Genomic DNA, 22,481 nt, shown 5'->3' with positions numbered 1-22,481 from the left:
GAACCAGAACCGACCATAGACCAGAACCTGCACCAGCCTCCTGCCAAGGCCCAGGTTGAACAGCACCATTGGGAGGCGCAGCCTGGAGGCCTGAGCTAAAATCAGCTGGGAGGACGACGTGAATCAGAAAAAGGTGGCTGATATCTGGACTCATTTCAGAGCCTCGGCTAGAGCCCGAAGCGCCGGCCTGTCACGGGGTGGAGGAAGGCAAAACCAACCCGCTTCAGAGTGGCCGCGAAGGCGGGTCTATAACCTGTATAGCTGCTGGAGAGAAGGAAGGGGATTGATGAGTATCAATCGGGGTTTTATGTTTCCCTCCACGTTGTTGGTGATAACGTTGAAGAGCATCATTTATCTTTCTCCATGGCCCAAAGGGCTCCTGGGACACACAAACAGAGGAGCCTCGAGTAGGGGCAGAGAGGTTACTTGGCCCTGGTGTGAACACAGCTGGATTCCTGTATCCAGCCCAAGAAGGAGGTTGATGAATTGCAGAGGGGTCAGAGAAGAGCCAGGAGGATGATTAAAAGACCAGAAAAGTCCGGAAGCTCCATCGCTGTAGCTCAGCACAGAGCAGGTCCAGGGGTGGCGTGACCCCAGCTAGAACAGAGAGTGAGTAACCGGGAGGAAGGTCTAACACGGCCCAAGGGCTGGGAGTGGAAATTGGACAATTTCAGACTAGAAACAAGGTGTAAATTGTGAACAGCAAGAGCAATTAACCATGGGAGCAATTAGCCGCCAAGGGTCGGGGATTGTCCCCCACGGGCAAGGTTTCAGCCATGATTGGACACTGTCGAACAGCTCTGCTCTAGGGGATGACTTGGGGCTGTTGTCCAGCCCGAAAGTCCCACGAGATGCTCACAATTGTCCCTCCTGCCTTGGAATCTGGACTCAAGCCAGAACCAGGAGCCTCCCGGCACTAGGCCAGCACCACTATCAAAGCATGACTGGTACCAGTGCCAGAACCAGCACCAGAGCCTTCCCAAGGGGACACCATGAGCAAGGCCACCAGCTCCACCCAACCCAAAGCAGCCACAGCCCAAATGCCCACCCCAGGTGCGGAGTTGTAGTGGAGCTAGTGAATGGCCCAGCACACACCAGAACCAGCACCTGAACCAGAACAGCCAGCAACCTCAAACCAGAACCAATACCTGAACCAGCACCAACATCAAATCAGAACTGCTCCCAGAACCAGAACCAATATCAAATGAGAACCAATAACAGAACCAGAATCAGCACCAGTGTCAAACCAGAATCAGTGCAAACATCCAAGTGGCAGAAATACCAGCAGTGACATTGAACCAGTACCAGAACCAACGCCAGAATCGGCTTCTCACCAGGCCCCATACCAGGGCTGACACCAGTGTCCCACCAGACACAGCGCAGTCACCTGCCCCAGCCTCAGCAGCTGCCAAGCAGGTAAATAGACCAGAACTAGCCACAGCAACAGAACTGGCACCAATGACCGACAAACCCAGCACCACTGAATCAGAACCAGAATCATATCACATCACAACCCCAGCTTCAAGTACCAAGGGATTGTGGGACAGGGCAGGGCGGTGAGGAGGAGGGTGCAGGGGGATCTTACAGGGAGGTGATGTCGGGGGGCAGTCCTCGGGGGACCCCGTCTGTCCTGTCACATAGTGCGTTGTCCTGGGTGCAGCTGCAGACGATGGGGCATTTCCACCTGGGGGCCCGGTGCCGCTCACCCCCCGCAGCCACCAGCAGCAGCAGCACAAACAGGGGGGCACAGGCCCAGGGTCCCCCCCAGCCCATTGTCTGGCTCAGGGGTCGTGGGCTGCTCCCCCCTATACAGCCCTGGGACCCTCTTCAAACTGGGGTCCTGCTATGCAGCTTTCTGCCACCCCTCTATCCACTCCTCTATCCACCCCTCTGTCTATCCATCGACCCCCGTATCTACCCCTCTATCCACCCCTGTATCTATCCAGCTACCCCCGTACGTGTCCCTGTATCTGTCCCTCTATCCACCCCTGTATGTGTCCATCTACCCCGTATCTACCCCTCTATCCACCCCTGTATCTATCCAGCTACCCCCGTACGTGTCCCTGTATCTGTCCCTCTATCTCGCCATCCGCCCCTGGTTCTGTCCCGCTGTCCCCCTGCGATCTGGGTCAGTCCGTGCTCCCCCGTCCCGCTGTGCCGGCGGCCGGCCCTTCCTCTGTGAGTGGCAGTGGCTGCCAGCCAATAGCTAGTCGGAGATGGGGAACGGTGGAGGAGGGGGGTGTTGACCAGGGGCGGGGCAATAAGTAAAGAAAAGGCAGGGGGGCAGCTCAACACAGGGGCCGGGCACTAGGACTCCTGGGTTCTATCTCCTCTCTGGGAGGGCAGTGGGGTCTAGTGGCTGAAGGGGGGTGGAGCTGAGAGCCAGGACTCCTGGGTTCTCTCTCAGCTCTGGGAGGGCAGTGAGGTCTAGTGGCTGAAGGGGGGTGGAGCTGGGACCCAGGACTCCTGGGTTTTATCCCAGCTCTGGGAGTGGGAGAGGGTCAGTGAGTTAGAGCAGGGCTGGGCGCCAGGACTCCTGGGTTCTAGCCTGGCCATGGGAGGGCTGAGCAGCTGCCTGGGCCATTCCCTGTTTGTGCCAAAAAGTGAAGCGCTGTGTGTCATGGAAACAAACCATGTGGCTGGAGTGAGGAGGTGGGGGTCACCCTCGGGTGATGGGGGGGCAGGTTTGTATAATTTTTGGTGGTGCCCAGAACGGGTCAAAGTCCTGCCCCCCTCCCCCATATACACCTGCCTCAGGCTCTAGGAGGGAGTTTGGGTGCGGGAGGGGTGCCGGTGCTGGGCGTGAGCTCTGGGCTGGGGCAGGGGTTTGGGGTGCAGGAGGGGGTGTGGGGGACAGGCTCTGGGAGGGAGTTTGGGTGCTGGGTGCAGGCTCTGGGCCGGGGAGGGAGTTGGGGTGCAGGACGGGGTGTGGCAGATGGGCTCTGGGAGGGAGCTGGGTGCAGGCTCTGCACTGGGGCAGGGGGTTGGGGTGTGGGAGAGGGTGAGGGGTGCGGCACATACCTTGGGCGGCTCCTGAAAGCGACCCATACACCCCTCTGGCAGTGGCTCCTACGTGGGGGGCTGGGGGGTCTATGTGTGTCACTGCCTGAAGGGACCGCCCCCACTGCTCCCATTGGCTGCAGTTCCAATGGCAGAGTCGGCGCTCGGGGTGGGGGCAGCACGCGGCGATACGCCCCCCCCAGGGGCTGCAGGAACATGCCAACCACTTCCAGGAGTGGTGCACTGCATGGAGCGAGGGCGGACAGGGAGTGACTTTAGCCCCGCTGCACTGCTGCTGGTGGCGGCAGGGGCCCCTGGGCCCTTTAAAATCGCCTGGGGCGGCAGGCAGGGCAGGGGGAGAGACCCCTCCCCGAACACTGGTGGAGCCAGGCCCCCAGGCCCTGAATATTCCTGGAGCCCGGGCATCACCAGCCCATATAACTCGCCGCCCCGGGGGAGGGGGTGGAGTTAGCTGGTGAGGCAACGTGGCCTGCAGTACCCTGCAAAGTGAGTCACTTCCCCCCACCAGCTAACCATATACCCCACTCAGCACCACCAAGCTACACTCACAGACGCAGGCTCCACCCACAACCCCAGGACACTGCCATTACAAAGAGCTAACAGGTAGCGTCAGTAGGGTTCAGAGTGAACATCCATGTGCTTGATGACCAGGTGCCCTGTCAGGGCTGGGACTGCGTAGCCCCATCCTACACCTGCTGTTAACCCTCTGCTGACTGCAGAGTAGGATAATGATCTGCCATTGCTGCCAGTTACCAGAGTTACCCTGTACCCCCCGGACCATAGGACCCCACTCTCCTCCCAGAGCCAGGGAGAGAACCCAGGAATCCTGACTCCCAGCCTCCCCTGCTTTGATCCCTGGAGTTGCACCAGACACGAAGAAAGCCTCATAGATGGCGGGAACTGAGGGGTGCAGGATTGTCACAACCCCTAGTGTAGACAGGGCCAGTGTCCGTCTGCCCAGAGAGGGCTCGTGGCTGGTTAACCTCCCCCACCCACATCCCATCCTCTGCTCCTGGCAGCGAATAGGACATGGGGCTTTCCCCTTTAGGGGGCACCAGCTCTGGGAGGGCAGTTGGGGCTTGTTGTTTGAGGGGCACTAGGAGCCAGGACTCCTGGGTTCTATCCCTGGCTCTGGGAGGAGAGTGGGGTCTAGTGTTTGGTGTGGGGCTGGGAGTCAGGACTCCTGGGTTCTTTCCCCAACTCTGCCTTCCCCCTCCCAGGCTGGTTCCTAATCTTCCTGGTATCACAGCTGTGCCCCCTCACCCAGAAATGCCTGCTCAGATGCTCAGCACCAGGGGTGGATTGGGGGGGGGCAGGGGACAATAGACCCAGCTGTCTGGCTGCCCGCCAGTCCCTGGGAGTGGGATCCCAGCCCGGAGCTGGCATTTCCCCTCACACAGGGGCCTTTGTCCTCTGATGTGTGTGTGTGTGAGGGGAGAATCTGGGTGGTGGAAACACTCCCTGCAGGGAGATGCCCGGGGCACTGGGGGGTGAGGGGGGAAGGAGGCTGCAGGGGGATTGAAGGTGTGAGCATGGTTGGGGGGATGGGCCCTGACAATGGGACCCACAGCTGGGTGGGCGGGGCGGGCTGGAGTGAGGCTGAAACTGTGTGTGTGTGTGTGTGTGTGTGTGTGTGTCCCTGCTGCCCCCTGCTGGAGGAGACAAGCCCTGCTGGGTGGGGGTGGGGGAGGTGGCACCCTGTGCTTTCTTCCTGAGTGGGGTTGTGATCAGTAACCAAGAGTCCTGACTCCCAGCCCCACTGCTGTAACTACTAGACCCCACTCCCCGCCCAGAGTCTGAGCTCACATGTAACTTGGCTGTGCTAAGCTAGTCAGTCACTGTGTGTGTGTATGTGTGTGAGAATGGCAGGAATCTTGTTAGGTTTAATGACCACCGGACCCCTCTCCTTCCTGATCAGGATCCCACAGCGCCAGGAAATTAACATTATAACATCGTCCATCCCCCCCCATCACTGCCCACCCTGCCCCGCCCCACCCCACCCCACCCCAGAAACACAACCTCTCCCCTCCTCGGAAACTGCTGGATTTTGTGCTTTGAATGGATTTGTGATTCCACATACGCAGCCACCTCTGGAGCAAGGCACCTGCGAAAAAGACACATAATGCTGCATGGGGATGGCTCGTCCGCCCTGAGATGCAGCCACTGCTGAGTTGGGGCAGCTGGGGAACAGCCATTTAGGACAAGAAGTCCTACCCAACCTGTCTCTGACCCGGACGCTGGGGTTCACGCTGCAGCTTGGCCTATCAAACTGCCTTCATGCCTTGGGGTCTTTACGGGCCATGAAGGGGCAGGGTCCAGCATCTGTCCCAGCCTGGGAGGGGGGTGCATGGAATAGGAGGGACGATCCTGGCCAGTGGTCACCCACAGTTCGATTCCACATGGGGGCAGCAGTGGGACTCAGAGGGAGGGAGCTGCCTCGCAGCAGCACCTTCTCCCTCCAGGGCCTGCCCCAGCCCCCCGCCCCAGTTTAATGACCCCCAGCTCCTCCCTGGCCAGCCTGCAACCAGGAAACAGAATCCCCCCGGCCAGGCTATGCACACGGACACGTCACCATCTCAGTCACCCCGACACACTGTCACCCAAACCGCCACACCTGACAGTCACACTGATACCCCGACAGCCATAGCAATACCTCACCACACTGACATACAGTCACCCTTACAGCTACACCGATACCCTGACCCACTAACACGCTGTCACTCTGAAAGCTGCACCAATACCCTGATACACTGACACGTTGTCACCCCGACAGCCACACTGATATCCCAACACACTAGCACTGACAGCCACATTGATACCCTGGCAGCCACACCAATATTCTGACAACCATAGTGATACACTGACATGCTGTCACCCTGACAGCCTCACCAATATCCCAACACACTGACACAGTCACCTGACAGCTACACTGATACTCTGACACACTGACAGTGTCACCTGGCAGCCAAACTGATACCGTGACACACTAACACACTGTGCCTCTGACAGTCACACCAATATCCTGACACACTAACACGCTGTCACCCTGACAGCCACACTGATACCCCAACAGCCATAGCAATACTCCGTCACACAGACACACTGTCACCCTGACACCCTGATACATTGACAGAGTCACCCGACAGCCACCCCAGCACACAGCCACACTGACACCCCAGCAGCCACACTGACACTGTCACCCTGACAGCCACACGGATACTCCAATACACCAAGCCAAGTCCCACACAGCCCCACCCACACACCATCACACGCCCCACAGCCACATGGACACGCTGACACAGGGGCACCAACACACTGACAGAGCCACACTCACCCTCCCCGGGGCTGCTTCGTCCCACCCCACCCCGATCCCGCTATGGGGGGGCAGTTCCGAAATTCTGCCTGAATTGCCGCCCTCCGCCCCCTTGCTCCGGACCCACCCCCACTGCCTGGTCCCCTCCCCCATTCCCTCAGTCCCACCCCCCCCCGCCCCGCTCCGGGCCGGGCGCTCCCCGCTGTCCGGTCCCGCACTCCGCGTTCGGCCCGGCTGACAGCTGCGAGGGGAGCGGGGTAAGGGGCGGCCAGGGGGGCGCGGGGGAGACGCGGCGGGGGGGAGGGGGAAAGTCCCGTGGGGGGAAAGGGGCGGATCGGATCTGGGCAACGGGAGGGGGCGCTCTGCCCCCCAGGGAGGGGGATCTAACCAGGGGGGTCTAGGGTCTAACCATGGGGGGGTCTAACAGGGGGGGGCACTGCCTCCCAGGAGGGGGATCTAACCAGGGGGGTCTAGGGTCTAACCATGAGGGGGGTCTAACGGGGGGGCACTGCCTCCCAGGAGGGGGGTTTAACCAGGGGGGTCTCACGGGGGAGCAGTGCCTGGGGGATCTGTCCCAGGGAGGGGGGTCTAACCCCGGAGGGGTCTAACGGGGGGGTCTAACCCCGGGGAGGGGGGTCTAACCAGGGGGTTATCTAACGGGGGCTCTGCCTCCAGGGTGGAGCCTCTAACCACTGGGGCTCTGCCCCCCAGGGAGGGGAACCTAACCATGAGGGGGGGGGTCTAATGGGGGTCTAATGGGAGGCTTCCCCCCAAAGAGTGGGTCTAGCCATGGGGGGGGTGTCTAACAGGGGGTCTCTGCCCCCCAAGGAGGGGTTTTAACCTCAGGGGGAGGGGGCTTAAAAGGTGGGCTCTTCCCCCCAGGGACAGAGGTCTAATCACAGGGAGGTCTAATGGGGGGCACTGCCCCCAGGGAGGAGGTTTAACTAGGGGGGTTCTAACGGGAGGGGGCACTGCCTGGGGGATCACCCCCCAGGGAGGTGGGTCTAACCCTGGGGAGGTCTAACGGGAGGCTCTGCCCCCCAGGAAGAGAGGTCTAACCACAAGGGGGCACTGCCCCCCAGGGAGGGGGTCTAACCACAGGAGGTTCTAATGGGGGGATGTCTAACCCAGGGGAGTTTTGGGGGTGCACAGATGCCCCCCAACTCTGCCCCAGGGACCCATCTTAAAGGCCTGCTCCAGAGGCAGTTGGGAGGCAGCTCTGCCTCCTGGATCTCGGGGTCTCCCCATAGCCAAGTCCAGCCATGACACCAGCTCCCTCCCCACTGGGCCTGTGGGGCCCAGTGGCAGTGAGTTCCACAGGCCAATGATGAGACAAATGGCCCCATGTCCTTGGGCCAAGAGACTGGTGGGGTGACCCCCATGGCCTGGCCTGTCCCACTGACGTGGGCCCCCCAGCCCCTCCCCCCGTGCCTCCCTCGGGGCTTCTTTCCAGGTGGCAACCAGCACCTGGTGACAACTGTGTGGCCAAGGGAGCAGTGGCAGGGGGAGAATTCAGGGAGAGGGATGGGGTGAGGGGGTTGTGGGGGCAGTAATGGGGTAGGGATGAGGAGAAGGGGCAGGTATGTGGCACAAGGGTCAGGGGTCCCAATGCTGGGTCGGGGACTCTCCTTCCCTGCTGAGCCGTCGGGGGGCCCATCTCCCAGCCTGGCACAGAGCTGCCTGTGCAGCCGGTGGGGGAGTTGGAGGTGGGATCCAGCCGCCCTGGTGTCCCACCGGCCCCAGAACCCCTGCCCCAGGCCCGCCCCAGACAGTCGCACATGGCAGGACTCTAGGGCCGGGGTCTCAGCCCAGGCCGGGTGCCCCCCTGGGGCTGGTAGCAACCTGGGCCCAGCTGAGATGTGAGCCGAGCTGTGGGTGCTGCATGCCAGGCCAGCTGAGTCAGGGGTATTTATACTCCAGCACCGTGGGGCCCGGGTATATTTAGACAGCTGCTGGGGAGCGCAGAGACCCACCAATCCCAGCCAGGGCTAGAGGGGGTGTCTGGCAGCTCTCCTCAGCGACGGGGCACAGACAGAAGGTGAGTAGGGAGCCCTACTTTAACCACTAAACCCTCTCCGCTCCCAGAGCTGGGAGAGAACCCAGGAGTCCTGGATCCCAGCCTCCCCTGCTAGTCACACCACGCAGGTCCCTTATCGAGAGCTCCCATCCTGTCCGGGGCTTGTCAGGCAGCCAACCCAGCTGAATTTAGCTGCCTTAATCTCTGCCCCTGAGCCAGTCCCCGCGGCCCACGATAACGCCCTGTCCTGCTCAGCCGCCAGCGAGAGGCCCAGGCCCGAGCACCGGGGTAGGTGCAGGGAGCTGCGGGTCGGGACTGAGGGTCACTGGACGAGCCGGGGGGAGCCCAGGGCTGGGATAGCAGGGGCTGAGGGGCAGGACTGAGGGGCAGCAGAGCTGTGGGTGGCGGCAGCCCAGGGCTGGGGATAGCAGGGGGCTGCAGGTCGTGAGTGAGAGGCACTGGAGCAGCTGGGGGTGGGGGGCAGGGCTGGGATAACAGAGGTGCAGCTCAGGACTGAGGGGCATGGAAGAGTTGGGTGGACCCCAGGCCTGGGATAGCAGGGGGCTGCGGGGTGGGAGTGAGGGGCACCGGTAGAGCTTGGGGGAGCAGGGCTGGGATAGCAGGGGCTGCGGGGCGGGAGTGAGAGGCACAGGTAGAGCTTGGGGGAGAAGGGCTGGGATAGCAGGGGCTGCGGGGCGGGAGTGAGAGGCACCGGTAGAGCTTGGGGAGCCGGGCTGGGGGGTGGGAGTGAGGGGCACCAGTAGAGCTTGGGGGAGCAGGCCTGGGATAGCAGGGGTGTGGGGTGGGAGTGAGAGGCACCGGTAGAGCTTGGGGAAGCAGGGCTGGGATAGCAGGGGGCTGCGGGGCGGGAGTGAGGGGCACCGGCAGAGCTTGGGGGAGCAGGGCTGGGATAGCCGGGGCTGCGGGGGGGGCGTGTGGGGCACCGGTAGAGCTTGGGGGAGCAGGGCTGGGATAGCAGGGGCTGCGGGGTGGGAGTGAGGGGCACCGGTAGAGCTTGGGGGAGCAGGGCTGGGATAGCAGGGGCTGCGGGGTGGGAGTGAGGGGCCCCGGACTAGCTGGGGGGAGCAGGGATGGGATAGCAGGGGCTGCGGGTGGGAGTGAGGGGCACCAGTAGAGCTTGGGGGAGCAGGGCTGGGATAGCAGGGGGGCTGTGGGGTGGGAGTGAGAGGCACGGGTAGAGCTGGGGGGAGCAGGGCTGGGATAGCAGGGGCTGTGGGCGGGAGTGAGGGGCACCGGTAGAGCTTGGGGGAGCAGGGCTGGGATAGCAGGGGTGTGGGGCGGGAGTGAGAGGCACCGGTAGAGCTTGGGGGAGCAGGGCTGGGATAGCAGGGGTGTGGGGCGGGAGTGAGGGGCACCAGTAGAACTTGGGGGAGCAGGGCTGGGATAGCAGGGGTGTGGGGTGGGAGTGAGGGGCACCGGTAGAGCTTGGGGGAGCAGGGCTGGGATAGCAGGGGTGTGGGGCGGGAGTGAGTGGCACCGGTAGAGCTTGGGGAAGCAGGGCTGGGATAGCAGGGGTGCGGGGTGGGAGTGAGGGGCACCGGTAGAGCTTGGGGGAGCAGGGCTGGGATAGCAGGGGGTGCGGGTGGAAGTGAGGGGCACCAGTAGAACTTGGGGGAGCAGGGCTGGGATAGCAGGGGTGTGGGGCAGGAGTGAGGGGCACCGGTAGAGCTTGGGGGAGCAGGGCTGGGATAGCAGGGTGTGGGGTGGGAGTGAGGGGCACCGGTAGAGCTTGGGGGAGCAGGGCTGGGATAGCAGGGGCTGCGGGGTGGGAGTGAGAGGCACCGGTAGAGCTTGGGGGAGCAGGGCTGGGATAGCAGGGGTGTGGGGCAGGAGTGAGAGGCACCGGTAGAGCTTGGGGGAGCAGGGCTGGGATAGCAGGGGCTGCGGGGCGGGAGTGAGAGGCACCGGTAGAGCTTGGGGGAGCAGGGCTGGGATAGCAGGGGCTGCGGGGTGGGAGTGAGGGGCACCGGTAGAGCTTGGGGGAGCAGGGCTGGGATAGCAGGGGTGTGGGGCAGGAGTGAGGGGCACCGGTAGAGCTTGGGGGAGCAGGGCTGGGATAGCAGGGGCTGCGGGGTGGGAGTGAGGGGCACCGGTAGAGCTTGGGGGAGCAGGGCTGGGATAGCAGGGGTGTGGGGGGGGTGTGAGTGGCACCGGTAGAGCTTGGGGGAGCAGGGCTGGGATAGCAGGGGCTGCGGGGCGGGAGTGAGAGGCACCGGTAGAGCTTGGGGGAACAGGGCTGGGATAGCAAGGGCTGCGGGGTGGGAGTGAGGGGCCCCGGTAGAGCGTGGGGGAGCCGGGCTGGGATAGCAGGGGCTGCGGGTGGGAGTGAGGGGCACCGGTAGAGCTTGGGGAGCAGGGCTGGGATAGCAGGGTGTGGGGCAGGAGTGAGGGGCACCAGAGCTTGGGGGAGCAGGGCTGGGATAGCAGGGGCTGCGGGGTGGGAGTGAGGGGCACCGGTAGAGCTTGGGGGAGCAGGGCTGGGATAGCAGGGGTGTGGGGCGGGAGTGAGAGGCACCGGTAGAGCTTGGGGGAGCAGGGCTGGGATAGCAGGGGCTGCGGGGTGGGAGTGAGGGGCACCGGTAGAGCTTGGGAGCAGGGCTGGGATCGCCGGGGCTGCGGGGTGGGAGTGAGGGGCGCCAGCAGAACGGGGGTGCTGCGGGATCTGGGCAGAGGCAAGGCCCCGGGGTGCTGACATGTAGTGGCCGTGGGGCATGCAGGCTGGAATGTTCTCTGCTCTGTGGGGAATGGCCGGCGGGGCGGGGGTGCAGCGCTGGGAGGCCGAGGCGTGACTCGGGGTTGCGGGCGCCCAGTGCCAGGGATTAGGCTGGCAAATGCAAATCCCCTGGGTTAACCCTTTATTGGCTGCAGACAAAGCAGGGACAAAGGGGGGTGGGTATTTACACCACCCATATCTCAGAAATGGATCCTCTATCTGGGGGGTAGAGACCACAGAGATCCCCACTCCCCTTCCCACCATGTGTCACTGCTGCCAGGGGGCTGGGAGCCAGGACTCCTGGGTTCTCTCTCGGCTCTGGCAGGGGAGTGGGGTGCAATGGTTGGAGCGGGGGGGGGGGCGCGGGGACGACACGGATGTGTAGCTGCAGTCTGAGCAGCGCTGGGCGGGGAGATGAGGGGGAGCCACCCCCCCCCCCCCCAAGCGCAGAGGGAGGCTGGTGGGACTCAGTGTCCAAAAGGTGCGAGGCCAGGCCCAGGGTCCTCTCTCCTGCCCCCTCCTCCCACCCTGGGGTCTCCTGGGTTGGGGGGGGGCAGGGTTATCATCTGCAAACACTGCCGGCAGGCTGGGGGGGGGGGCACAAGGCCACATCTCTATGGTAACAGACCTTTGGCCCCCAGCAGACCCACCAGGCCGGGGTTGGGTGTGAATGACCCTGGCCCCGCCCCCAATCCTGCCATGGATTGTACCCCTGCCATAGCCCCACCCCCAGTGCCTTCCATCCCGTCCCCCCAGACTCCCCCCACCCCTGCCACAGCGCCCCCCGCCCCCCACTACCCCCCACCCTGGCACTGCCATAGCCCCACCCCCAGTGCCTTCCATCCCATCCCCAGACTCCCCACCCCTGCCACAGCGCCACCCGCCCCACTACTCCCCACCCTGGCCCTGCCATAGCCCCACCCCAGTGCCTTCCATCCCGTCCCCCAGACTCCCCCACCCTGCCACAGCTCCACCCGCCCCACTACCCCCACCCTGGCCCTGCCATAGCCCCACCCCAGTGCCTTCCATCCCATCCCCAGACTTCCCCACCCCTGCCACAGCGCCACCCGCCCCCCACTACTCCCCACCCTGGCTCTGCCATAGCCCCACCCCCAGTGCCTTCCATCCCATCCCCCCCAGACTCCCCCCACCCCTGCCACAGCTCCACCCGCCCCCCACTACCCCCCACCCTGGCCCTGCCATAGCCCCACCCCAGTGCCTTCCATCCCGTCCCCAGACTCCCCACCCCTGCCACAGCTCCACCCGCCCCACTACCCCCACCCTGGCCCTGCCATAGCCCCACCCCAGTGCCTTCCATCCCATCCCCAGACTCCCCACCCCTGCCACAGCTCCAGCCGCCCCACTACCTCCCACCCTTGCCTGGACCGGCCCCACCCTGTCCCTGCCCCTCAATACACCCCCACCCCTGCCACAGCCCCACCCCTTCAGTACCTCCCACCCTGGCCCTGCCACGGCCCCACCCACCAGCCCTGTTTCTTCCCCAGGACCTTCCACCCCAGCCCTACCCCTGTACCTCCCCACCCCTTCCATGCCCCCAGGATCTCCCACCCCAGCCCCTGCCCCTGTACCTCCCCACCCCTTCCATGGCCCCCAGGACCTCCCACCCCAGCCCTGCCCCTGTACCTCCCCACCCCTTCCATGCCCCCAGGACTTCCCACCCCAGCCCCTGCCCCTGTACCTCCCCACCCCTTCCATGGCCCCAGGATCTCCCACCCCAGCCCTGCCCCTGTACCTCCCACCCCTTCCATGGCCCTCCAGGACCTCCCACCCCAGCCCTGCCCCTGTACCTCCCCACCCCTTCCATGGCCCCCAGGATCTCCCACCCCAGCCCTGCCCCCTGTACCTCCCCACCCCTTCCATGGCCCCCCCAGGACCTTCCACCCCAGCTCCTGCCCCCTGTACCTCCCCACCCCTTCCATGGCCCCTCCAGGATCTCCCACCCCAGCCCTGCCCCTGTACCTCCCCACCCCTTCCATGGCCCCTCCAGGATCTCCCACCCCAGCCCTGCCCCTGTACCTCCCCACCCCTTCCATGGCCCCACCCCACCTCCTGTGTCCTCCCACCCCAGCCCTGCCCCCAGAACCCCACCCCACTACCTCCCACCCTGGCCTGGCCCTGCCCCTCAGTACACCCCCACCTGTGCCACAGCCCCACCCCACAGTATCTCCCACCCCAGCCCTGCCAATCCTCTCCCTCCCTGGCTGCTCCTGTTCCTGTGTCCACTCCCTTCTCCCCCTGATCCTCTGCCCCTTGGTGTCTCAGCAGGACAGACATGGGGACACGGATGGTGCTGCTGTTCTGCTGGGCCCTGCTGGGAGCCGCCAGTGCTGGTGAGTGCCGGGGGCAAGAGGACGCAGCGGAGCCCCCAGAACCTGGACCCCAGCCCCAGGGTATATGGCATGTCACTGGGGACATAAGGCTGCCAACCCTCCAGGATTGTCCTGGAGTCTCCAGGAATCAAAGATAACGGCATGTGGTGAAACCTCCAGGAATTTATCCAACCAAACTTGGCAACCCAATGGGAGAGAACCCAGGAGTCCTGGCTCCCAGCCCCCCCTGCTCTAACCACTAGACCCCTCTCCCCTTGAGGAGAGCACCCAGGATAGCTCCAGCCCCCCTCCAAGCGGTGGATCAGGAACTCGGGGTGCTGGGGTGTGGCCGCAGACCGGCTTGCAGTGGTTTCCCCCATGCACAGGGTTTGCAGTTTGGTTCAGGGCTCCAGCCCCTCCCCGTTCCCGCCCCATCCAGCGCTGCTGGGCTCCAGCTGCTCCCTGGGCCCTCAGTGCTCGGACTTCACCCCCGGCTGGCTGTTCTCGCCTCGCCCCCTCCTCCCAGGCTCTGGGTCACTGGGCGGGGCTGGGGCTTTTGTGCCCCAACCAGCTCGCAGCTTGGCGGGAGCCCAAATTGCAGATTCAAAGAGCTCCATCCACCCACTCAGCGGGGGGGACATGGGAGGCCGCCAGTGTGGGGAGCACAGCCTGGGGGAGCCAGGAGCGGGGGGAGCGGGGGGTGCGTCTGGAATCCCAGCAGTGGGGCGGGGGTGGGAGGAGTCCCAGAAGCGGGGGACGACCGCGGGGCGAGTGGGGAGGGGAGGAGTCCCAGCAGCAAGGAAAGGGGCAGTGGGGAAAGTGGGGAGGGGAGGAATCCCAGCAGCAGGGGGGGGGGGAGATCTAATCCCAGCAGTGGTGATGGGGGGGGGGTGTGTGCCTTGGGGAGGTCTGGGATTCAGGACCCCTGGGTTCTAATCCCAGCTCTGCCCCAGACACCCTGTGGGACCCTGGCACCCATTCCCTGGGCCAGCCAGTCCCCCACCCTGGGGCTGGCTGGGAGCCAGCACCCCCTGGCGGGCCCCAGGAGGTGAGGAGAGTAGGGCTCCAGCAGCTCAGCATGTCAGTGCAGGTGTTCACTGCGGTGCCCGAGGGGCTCCCAGGTCAGCTTGGGGGGGGGACCCCCCAACAAGCAGCCGCTGGGCAAGGGAAGAGTTGGTCCGTCTGCCTAGCGCTGCCTGCACCAGGCTGGGGTCGGCTTCACAGGGGCGGGGTGCACCCCTCAGAAATGTAGCTACTCCAGGGGAAGTTTTCACTTTAGACCAGGCCTAAGGGCCAGGACTCCTGGGTTCTGTCTATGGCTTGGGAGTGGGGTCTAGTGGTTAGAGAAGTGGGCGGGGACTGCTGGGCACCAGCAATCCCGGGTTCTGTCCCTAGCTTCGGGGGGGGGGAGAGATCAGGACTCCTGGGTTCTTCCTTTGGCACTAGGAGGGGACTGGGGCCTAGGGGTTAGAGCCGGGGGCAGGGTGGGGCACAGAGAGGTTAGAGGGCACTCGGTGTCTCTGTAGCATCCCGGAATCCCAGGACAGAGAGATCCTTAATGCCCGTCTCTCTCTCTCTCTCTCAGAGCCTCCCAAGGAGCACGACCCCTTTAACTACGGTGAGTTGGAGGGGCCCAGGGCGGGCGGTTGCTGAGCTAGGCCAGGAGCCTCTGACCAGGTGCCGGCACCTGCTGGGAGCGGGGTGGAGGGTGTCTGCCTGGGGCACTGAGATTAGGTCTCTCTTGGGTGCCAGCTGCAGCATCTCCGAGCAGTGCACGTCCGCAGTGACACGCACCCAGCAGGGGCCAGCCCCTCCAGCAGGGGGCAGCAGGGACACGCACAATGCACATGGACGATGGTTGTGCAGCCGTGTCTCTCTTTTGGGGGCGGGGGCAGGTCCCATCTCTCCCTGAGTCTGTCTCTCCCCCCAGACTATCAATCCCTGAGAATTGGAGGCCTCATCTTCGCCGTCATCCTCTTTCTGCTGGGAATCCTCATCATCCTCAGTGCGTATCCAGCGCCCCCTGGAGGGGAACGGCCCCGGGTCCCGTCCTCCTGAGCCAGCCAGAGAGGAGGGGGAGTTTGGGGGGGGGCTGGTTCCTCTGTGTGCTGCCCCTGGGGCTGATTCGACACCAGGTCCCTTCAGCCCCGTAAATCTCATCCAGCGCTTTGGCTCCATCTGTATCTGCAGGGTGTGTGTGTGGCTAACCCCCACTGTTCCCCCAGCCTGCTGCTACTCAGCACCCCCAAACTGCCAGACCCCACTCCCCTCCTGGAGCCAGGATAAAACCCTCCTGGAGCTTCCAGCCCCCTGCCCCTGCTCTAACCCACCAGACCCCACTCCTCTCCTAGTGCTGGGATAGAACCCAGGAGTCCTGCCCCCGCTGCCCTGCCCTGCTCTGCCATCTCGCTGCCAGGGGGTAGTTACTGTTCTATCTTTTCTAGGTCGACGCTGCCGTTGCAAATTTAACCAGCAACAAAGGTAAATCCCCGCCCCACCCCCACACCCCGCCAGCAACACACCCTAGGGCTGGGACAGGAGTGGGGGGCTCTGGCAGAGCTGTGGGGGGGGAGCTCAGTGCTGGGTTGGGAGTGAGAGGCACGGGCTGTGGGGGACCCGTGTAATGCTGCTGTCCCCCCAGGACTGGGACAGGAGTGGGGGGCTCTGGCAGAGCTGTGGGGGGGGGAGCTCAGTGCTGGGTTGGGAGTGAGAGGCACGGGCTGTGGGGGACCCGTGTAATGCTGCTGTCCCCCCAGGACTGGGACAGGAGTGGGGGGCTCTGGCAGAGCTGTGGGGGGGGAGCTCAGTGCTGGGTTGGGAGTGAGAGGCATGGGCTGTGGGGGACCCGTGTAATGCTGCTGTCCCCCCAGGACTGGGACAGGAGTGGGGGGCTCTGGCAGAGCTGTGGGGGGGGAGCTCAGTGCTGGGTTGGGAGTGAGAGGCACGGGCTGTGGGGGACCCGTGTAATGCTGCTGTCCCCCCAGGACTGGGACAGGAGTGGGGGGCTCTGGCAGAGCTGTGAGGGGGGAGCTCAGTGCTGGGTTGGGAGTGAGAGGCACGGGCTGTGGGGGACCCGTGTAATGCTGCTGTCCCCCCAGGACTGGGACAGGAGTGGGGGGCTCTGGCAGAGCTGGGCGGGGAGCTCAGTGCTGGGTGGGAGTGAGAGGCACGGGCTGTGCGGGACCCGTGTAATGCTGCTGTCCCCCCAGGACTGGGACAGGAGTGGGGGGCTCTGGCAGAGCTGTGAGGGGGGGGAGCTCAGTGCTGGGTGGGAGTGAGAGGCATGGGCTGTGCGGGACCCGTGTAATGCTGCTGTCCCCCCAGGACTGGGACAGGAGTGGGGGGCTCTGGCAGAGCTGTGGGGGGGAGCTCAGTGCTGGGTGGGAGTGAGAGGCTCGGGCTGTGTGGGACCCGTGTAATGCTGCTGTCCCCCCAGGACTGGTGAGCCAGACGAGGAGGAAGGGCCTCTCCGAAGCTCCATTCGCCGTAAGTCCCAGGCACCCCGCAGCCTCCCCCTGTGGCGGATTAACACCTGGGCCCACGGGGCCTGTGCCCAGGGGCCGCGCTCAATTTGGGGGCTCCTGCAGGAGCGGCAGAACCTGTGTAGAAGGTGGGGGGGCACCAGTGCCTGAAGTGTGGCCCTGCCCCCTGCTCCTCCTCTCCCGCCCGGGGCCCATGGAGCCTGGGTCGCTGTGGGGAGTCCCGGACCCTCCACCTGCCCTGGGTGGGGGGACCCGAGAGCAGCCCCCGGCCTGCCCCCCCGGGGGGAGCCACCCTGGGCGCCATGGTCAGGGGGTGCCGTGCAGAGGTGCGTCCTGCTGGCTGGCAGAGGCGATATGGGGGGCACCCAGATTTCTCCCTGCTCCATGGCGGGGCGGGGGGGGGGGGGAAGGGGGTATGCACAGATACCGCTAGGGGGTGGGGACGGGGAGGAGCAACACAAGCCCTCCGTGTCCAGGCCACTTTCCCCACCTGGGCTGTGCTGCTCTCTGCCCTCCCCTTACACAGCCCAGGTGGGGAAAGTGACCTGGCTGCAGGGAGCTCCTGGCTCCCCCCTTCACAGCCCTCTAGGGGGCCCGGAGGAGCAACGCTGGAGCGGGGAGGGAGCAGCAGTGCCAGGCGCTCCGTGCAACCGGCTCAGTTTCCCCATGTGGGTGCAGAAGGGATTGCGGGGTGCAGGGGCACAGGCAGGAGTTGGGGGTGGAGGGAGTGAAGGGGTGGGGGCGTGGGGCACAGGGCAGGGGTTGGGGTGGAGGGAGTGAAGGGGTGGGGCGTGGGGGCACAGGACAGGGGTTAGGCAGGAGGGGAGTGAAGGGGTGGGGTGCAGGAGCACAGGGCAGGAGTTGGGGATGAAGGGGGCACAGGGCAGGGGTTGGAGGCATGGGGGCACAGGGCAGGTGGTGAGGGGCATGGGGTCTCAGGGCAGGAGTCGGAGCGCAGGAGGGGAGTGCAGGGGTTGGGGTGCAGGGGCACAGGGCAGGGGTTGGGGTGGAGGGAGTGCAGGTGTGAGGGGCATGGGGGCACAGGGCAGGGGTTAGGGGCGCAGGAGGGGAGTGAAGGGGTTGGGGGTGCAGGAGCACAGGACAGGAGTTGGGGCACAGGAGGGGAGTGCAGGGGTGTTGCCGGCACAGAGGGCCCGAGGACAGCAACAGGGGTTCGTTGCCCGGTGTGCTTCGCTCCAATAAACACACCAAGGTGGAGAAGCAGACAAAGTTTATTTGCGATCTCAAAGCGGGATGCCAGGAGACAGACACGGCTCAAATCAAGCACACAACTTCAGGCAGCTTTTCTCTTTTTATACATAACTTTAACTAAGCCTCTTCTATTCCCCCCCCACTCCCCCTACCTTTCATTGCAGTTGCAATTACATTAAGCAGTTAAGTCATACTTGGCGGCGACCAGTCTAGCTCGTTAGTAACCCTTCTGTGAACCGTTATCTTGTCTTACTTTCTTTGATCTGTTATTTTGCCCCTTAGCCAGGAGCAAGCAGGCCTCATTATTACCTTCTGGTTCAGGTGTTGCACCTGATAACTAGCTGTTACACATTCCATTCTCTGTTGCTGGCCTGTTAGGTCGATTAAAGTTCAAACATGGACGGGCTTTGGTTCGACATGGAATAACTTTGGTTCATTCAGGCCTAGTGCAGAAAGGCTTCATTGACACTTGTGGTCTTCCACCCTCCCGAGTTACCTAGTTACCTAGATTTATGCCTAATGACACCAACAGGGGTGAGGGGCGTGGGGGGCACAGGACAGGGGTTAGGGGCGCAGGAGGGGAGTGCCGGGGTTGGGGGTGCGGGAGCACAGGGCAGGAGTTGGGGATGCAGGGGCACAGGGCAGGGGTTGGGGCGTGGGGACACAGGGCCGGGGTGCAGGGTGTGGGGGCACAGGGCTAGGGCGGGGTTGGGCGCATGGAGGACACAGGGCAGGGGTTGGGGATGCAGGGGGGCACAGGGCAGGGGTTGGGGATGCAGAAGGGGAGTGGGGCCAGGGATGATGGGGGGTGGGGAGCCTGTGGCCAGTGTGGGGGGCACCATGCCCACAGGGGCCAGGGCACCATTTTCCCTAAGGTCAGCGCTGGGCGGCTCTTACCAGGGCCTGGCTCCAGCTTCTGGCCTGGCTTGGCCTGGCCAGGGGGTGGGGCCGAGGGGAGGGGCAGGGAAGGAGCCGGGGGTGGGGGGCAGGGTGACTGGGAGGCCCAAAAGTTCTTTGTGCCAAGGGCCCCAGTAATCTACCTCCGGCCCTGGGCAGCTCTGAGTGACACACGCTGGGGGAGGGCGTGGCCAGGATGCCGGGGTCCTTTCCCCACCCCCCGCAGGGCTGGGCTGTCTAGGATCTGACCCCAGATCCCCCCAGGCAGAACCCCCCCAGGCACCTGACTCCTTGGCTCTTCTCCACAGGTTTGTCCACCCGGATGAGATAGGCGGGCCCAGAGGCTGGTGAGTGGGGCAGGGGGAACGGATGGGACATGGGGCCCTTTCCCCCAAGGGGGCTCCAGCAGTGCCCACTTTGTGCCAGGGCTGGGCCCCGGCACCTCCGGGCTGGCTGCATTCGTTAGGAGTGTTAGAAAATGCCGTGAGCCCCGGCACCTCTTTCACTCCCAATTAAAGGCTGGGCACTGGCTCTCATCTGGCCCCAGGGTGGGGGGCTGGCTGGCGTCGGGAGGTGGGGAATGGGGCCTGGGGTTTTCCCCTCGAGGGGGTGCCGGCTCCTATGAGTTCTGTGGGTCCGAATTCCCACTGCGGCAGCCATCACATTACATAGAGACCAAGGTTGGGAGCCAGGACTCCTGGGTTCTATCCCCTGCTCTGGGGGGAGAGTGGGGTTTAGGGAGTTAGAGCAGGGGGGCTGGGAGCCAGGACTCCTGGGTTCTGTCCCCTGCTCTGGGGGGAGAGTGGGGTTTAGGGAGTTAGAGCAGGGGGGCTGGGAGCCAGGACTCCTGGGTTCTGTCCCCTGCTCTGGGGGGAGAGTGGGGTTTAGGGAGTTAGAGCAGGGGGGCTGGGAGCCAGGACTCCTGGGTTCTCCCTGGGGTGGGGCAGTGTTGCTCATTGTCCATACATAATCCCTTCCCGTTTGCTCTCTGTGCAGGTCTCCCCAAGGCGCAGACCCCTCCCTGGATATGAAGAGTGACCCCCTCTTCCCCCGCCCCATGCTGCATAGCCGTAGCACGTAGCCTAGCCCAGGGCCCCGCGCGCTGATTGCAGCCCGCAGAATCTGAGCCAGCCAGCAGGGGGCAGTAGGGACACACACATACATGCAGCAAATCTCATCCCCTCCAACAGGGGGCAGTAGGGACACACACACACACACACACACACACACCCAGCAGGTCTCATCCCCTCCAACAGGGGGCAGTAGGGACACACACACCCAGCAGGTCTGAGCCCCTCCAACAGGGGCAGCCAAGACACACACACACACACACACACACACAAACAGAGCGCAGGGCTTGTCCCCTCCAGCAGGGGGTGGCAGGGACGGACAGACAGACACGCACACCTGCAGGTCTGATCTCCTCCAGCAGGGGACAGCAGAGACGTACAGAGCAGGGCCTGTCCCCAGCAGCAGGGGGACACCCCCCATTCTAGGGGTGCTGCGGTGCCCAGAGCCCTGTGTGTGAGGGGTGCAGGGAGGGGTGACTGTAGGGGGGCGGTGGCAGTCGGGGTCCCTGTTGAAGTGTCCATCATGGGGCTGGTGTGGGAACAGCTGGCTCCCACCCCTGGGTCAGGGCTGATCCCCTCCAGCAGGGGCCAGTCGAAACCCCCTCAGCCCCTGCACGTGTCCCTGTGTCCAGCCGGGGGCGCTGGCTGTAGTTGCTGGCCGGAGACGGCTTCCCAATAAACGCTACCTGCCCCCCACCTGCCTCCTGGCAATTACTGCCTGGGGCGGGAGCCGCCGCATCTAGCACTGACCCCTCCCCACCCCGGCCTGCACTCGCCACCCCCACCCCCGCCGCCAAGCTTGCATCCCAGCTCTGCTGCCCCCCAGCTCTGCCAGTGCCCCTCACTCGCAGCCCGTTGCCATCCCAGCCCTGGGCTCCCCCCAGCTCCGCTGCCCCCCCCAGCTCTGCCAGTGCCCCTCACTCGCAGCCAGCTGCCATCCCAGCCCTGGGCTCCCCCTGCTCTGCTGCCCCCCCGCTCTGCCAGTGCCCCTCACTCGCAGCCTGCTGCCATCCCAGCCCTGGGCTCCCCCCAGCTCCGCTGCCCCCCCCAGCTCTGCCAGTGCCCCTCACTCGCAGCCCGTTGCCATCCCAGCCCTGGGCTCCCCAGCTCTGCTGCCCCCCAGCTCTGCCAGTGCCCCTCACTCGCAGCCTGCTGCCATCCCAGCCCTGGGCTCCCCAGCTCTGCTGCCCCCCAGCTCTGCCAGTGCCCCTCACTCGCAGCCGGCTGCCATCCCAGCCCTGGGCTCCCCCAGCTCTGCTGATGCTCCTCACTCCTGAGGTGACCTTCAGCCTCCTCCTTCCCCCCCCGGCTCCAGGTCGCCGGTGCATGATCTGTGATCGTGGACAGGCCGTTCCAAGGGTGCCGTGGGGCAGGGGCTGGGCCAGCTGGAGAAGCTGCCCCAAGAATCGTACGCTGGGGGTTAGGTCCTGTCTCAATACCCGGCTCGGGTTTGGTGGGATCCCGGCCTGTGGCTGAGCCGGTGCTTTCTGCGTGGGTGTGGGTGTGGGGGGGGCGGGAAATGGGGGACGGGGACCCTGATCCCTGGGAGGTGCATGAGCAGACACAAAGCAGGTTTGATCCCCTCCAGCAGGGGACACACACACACACACACACACACACACACACACACAGAGTTTGTTAGGTCTCAGCTCCCATGTTGCTGGTCCTTGACCCAGCAGGGGGGTCCATGTGCCCCAGGTCCTGCTGCTGCCCTGTGACCCTCCCGCAGCACGAACGCCCATCCCCCATTGCAGATGAGGACTGTCTCCCTCCTTCTGGCCAGTGGGGGGCAGTATCCGCTTGAGATTTTACCCACAATCCCCCAGAGCTCTTGGCCCAGCCCTGCTCAGGCTAGGGACAGCCAGAGGCCTCTCTGGATTAGGCTGAAATGAATGCAGATATACAAATGAGCCCAGGTAGTGATTTGCATACATTTATATCCCCCCCCCCCCCGCCCCCATAGCCTTCACCCAGTTTGGCCCTTCAACTCCTGTGGCTGGTGGATCAGGAAACCACCAAAGGCCCTGTCCCACTTGGTGCCTCAGTTTCCCCTCCTGCACTGTGGCTGTTTAAAGCGAGTGCTGTGGGGCAGGGCCTGTCTCAGGGTAAAGCGCCGTGTGGGTAACGGGGCTGTGTCGTCACGGCCCCAGCGCTCCGGCTGGAAAAACCCCACCCCGACGAGGGGCGTAGCACCCAGCTCTGGGGCACTGTCTACACTCACGTTTTACAGCGCTGGAACTTGCAGTGCTCGGGGTGGGGGCTGCGCGGTAAAGAACCAGTGTAGACAAGGCCTCACGGTGGGTCTGTTCAGTGTGTGTGTGTGTGTGGGGGCGATATGCACACAAAAAAAGGCCACTTCCCTGATGAACAGGTTCTTCCCCGTTTGTCCATGGGAGGGGGGTGTC

The 22,481-nt window shown here is 64.3% G+C and overlaps 2 protein-coding genes across 3 annotated transcripts in view; one reads left to right on the top strand and one right to left on the bottom strand.

Annotated features, from left to right (window-relative positions):
* Positions 1-22,481, bottom strand: part of LOC120390197 (leucine-rich glioma-inactivated protein 1-like) — a 43,703-nt gene that overhangs the window by 6,008 nt on the left and 15,214 nt on the right. Inside the window, exon 1 of one of the 2 annotated variants that reach the window (XM_039512615.1) lies at positions 1,586-2,161. The exons of the other annotated variant lie outside the window; for it this stretch is intronic. Within the exon in view, the coding sequence (XP_039368549.1) occupies positions 1,586-1,773 (188 nt within the window). The 5' untranslated portion in view covers positions 1,774-2,161. Of the gene's footprint in view, positions 1-1,585; positions 2,162-22,481 lie in introns of those variants that run through there. 2 annotated transcript variants of the gene reach the window in all.
* Positions 8,241-20,841, top strand: FXYD1 (FXYD domain containing ion transport regulator 1). Its single transcript, XM_039512630.1, has 8 exons — positions 8,241-8,372; positions 13,372-13,436; positions 15,001-15,033; positions 15,346-15,420; positions 15,860-15,896; positions 16,852-16,901; positions 19,315-19,353; positions 20,003-20,841. The coding sequence occupies exons 2-7, from the start codon at positions 13,379-13,381 to the stop codon at positions 19,335-19,337; spliced, it is 276 nt and encodes a 91-aa protein (XP_039368564.1). The 5' UTR covers positions 8,241-8,372; positions 13,372-13,378; the 3' UTR covers positions 19,338-19,353; positions 20,003-20,841.

Source organism: Mauremys reevesii, linkage group 24, assembly GCF_016161935.1.
Source record: "Mauremys reevesii isolate NIE-2019 linkage group 24, ASM1616193v1, whole genome shotgun sequence".
Lineage (NCBI taxonomy): Eukaryota > Metazoa > Chordata > Testudines > Geoemydidae > Mauremys > Mauremys reevesii.
The sequence above is the reverse complement of the archived record's forward strand: the minus strand, read 5'-3'. Positions and strand labels throughout refer to the sequence as shown.

Bases quoted from the DNA above. Each gene is read 5' to 3' on its own strand.
- FXYD1 (XM_039512630.1), top strand. From the start codon at position 13,379: ATGGGGACACGGATGGTGCTGCTGTTCTGCTGGGCCCTGCTGGGAGCC. The intron at 15,034-15,345 runs GTGAGTTGGAGG...CTCTCCCCCCAG, and splicing joins GCACGACCCCTTTAACTACG to ACTATCAATCCCTGAGAATT. The intron at 16,902-19,314 runs GTAAGTCCCAGG...TCTTCTCCACAG, and splicing joins TCTCCGAAGCTCCATTCGCC to GTTTGTCCACCCGGATGAGA.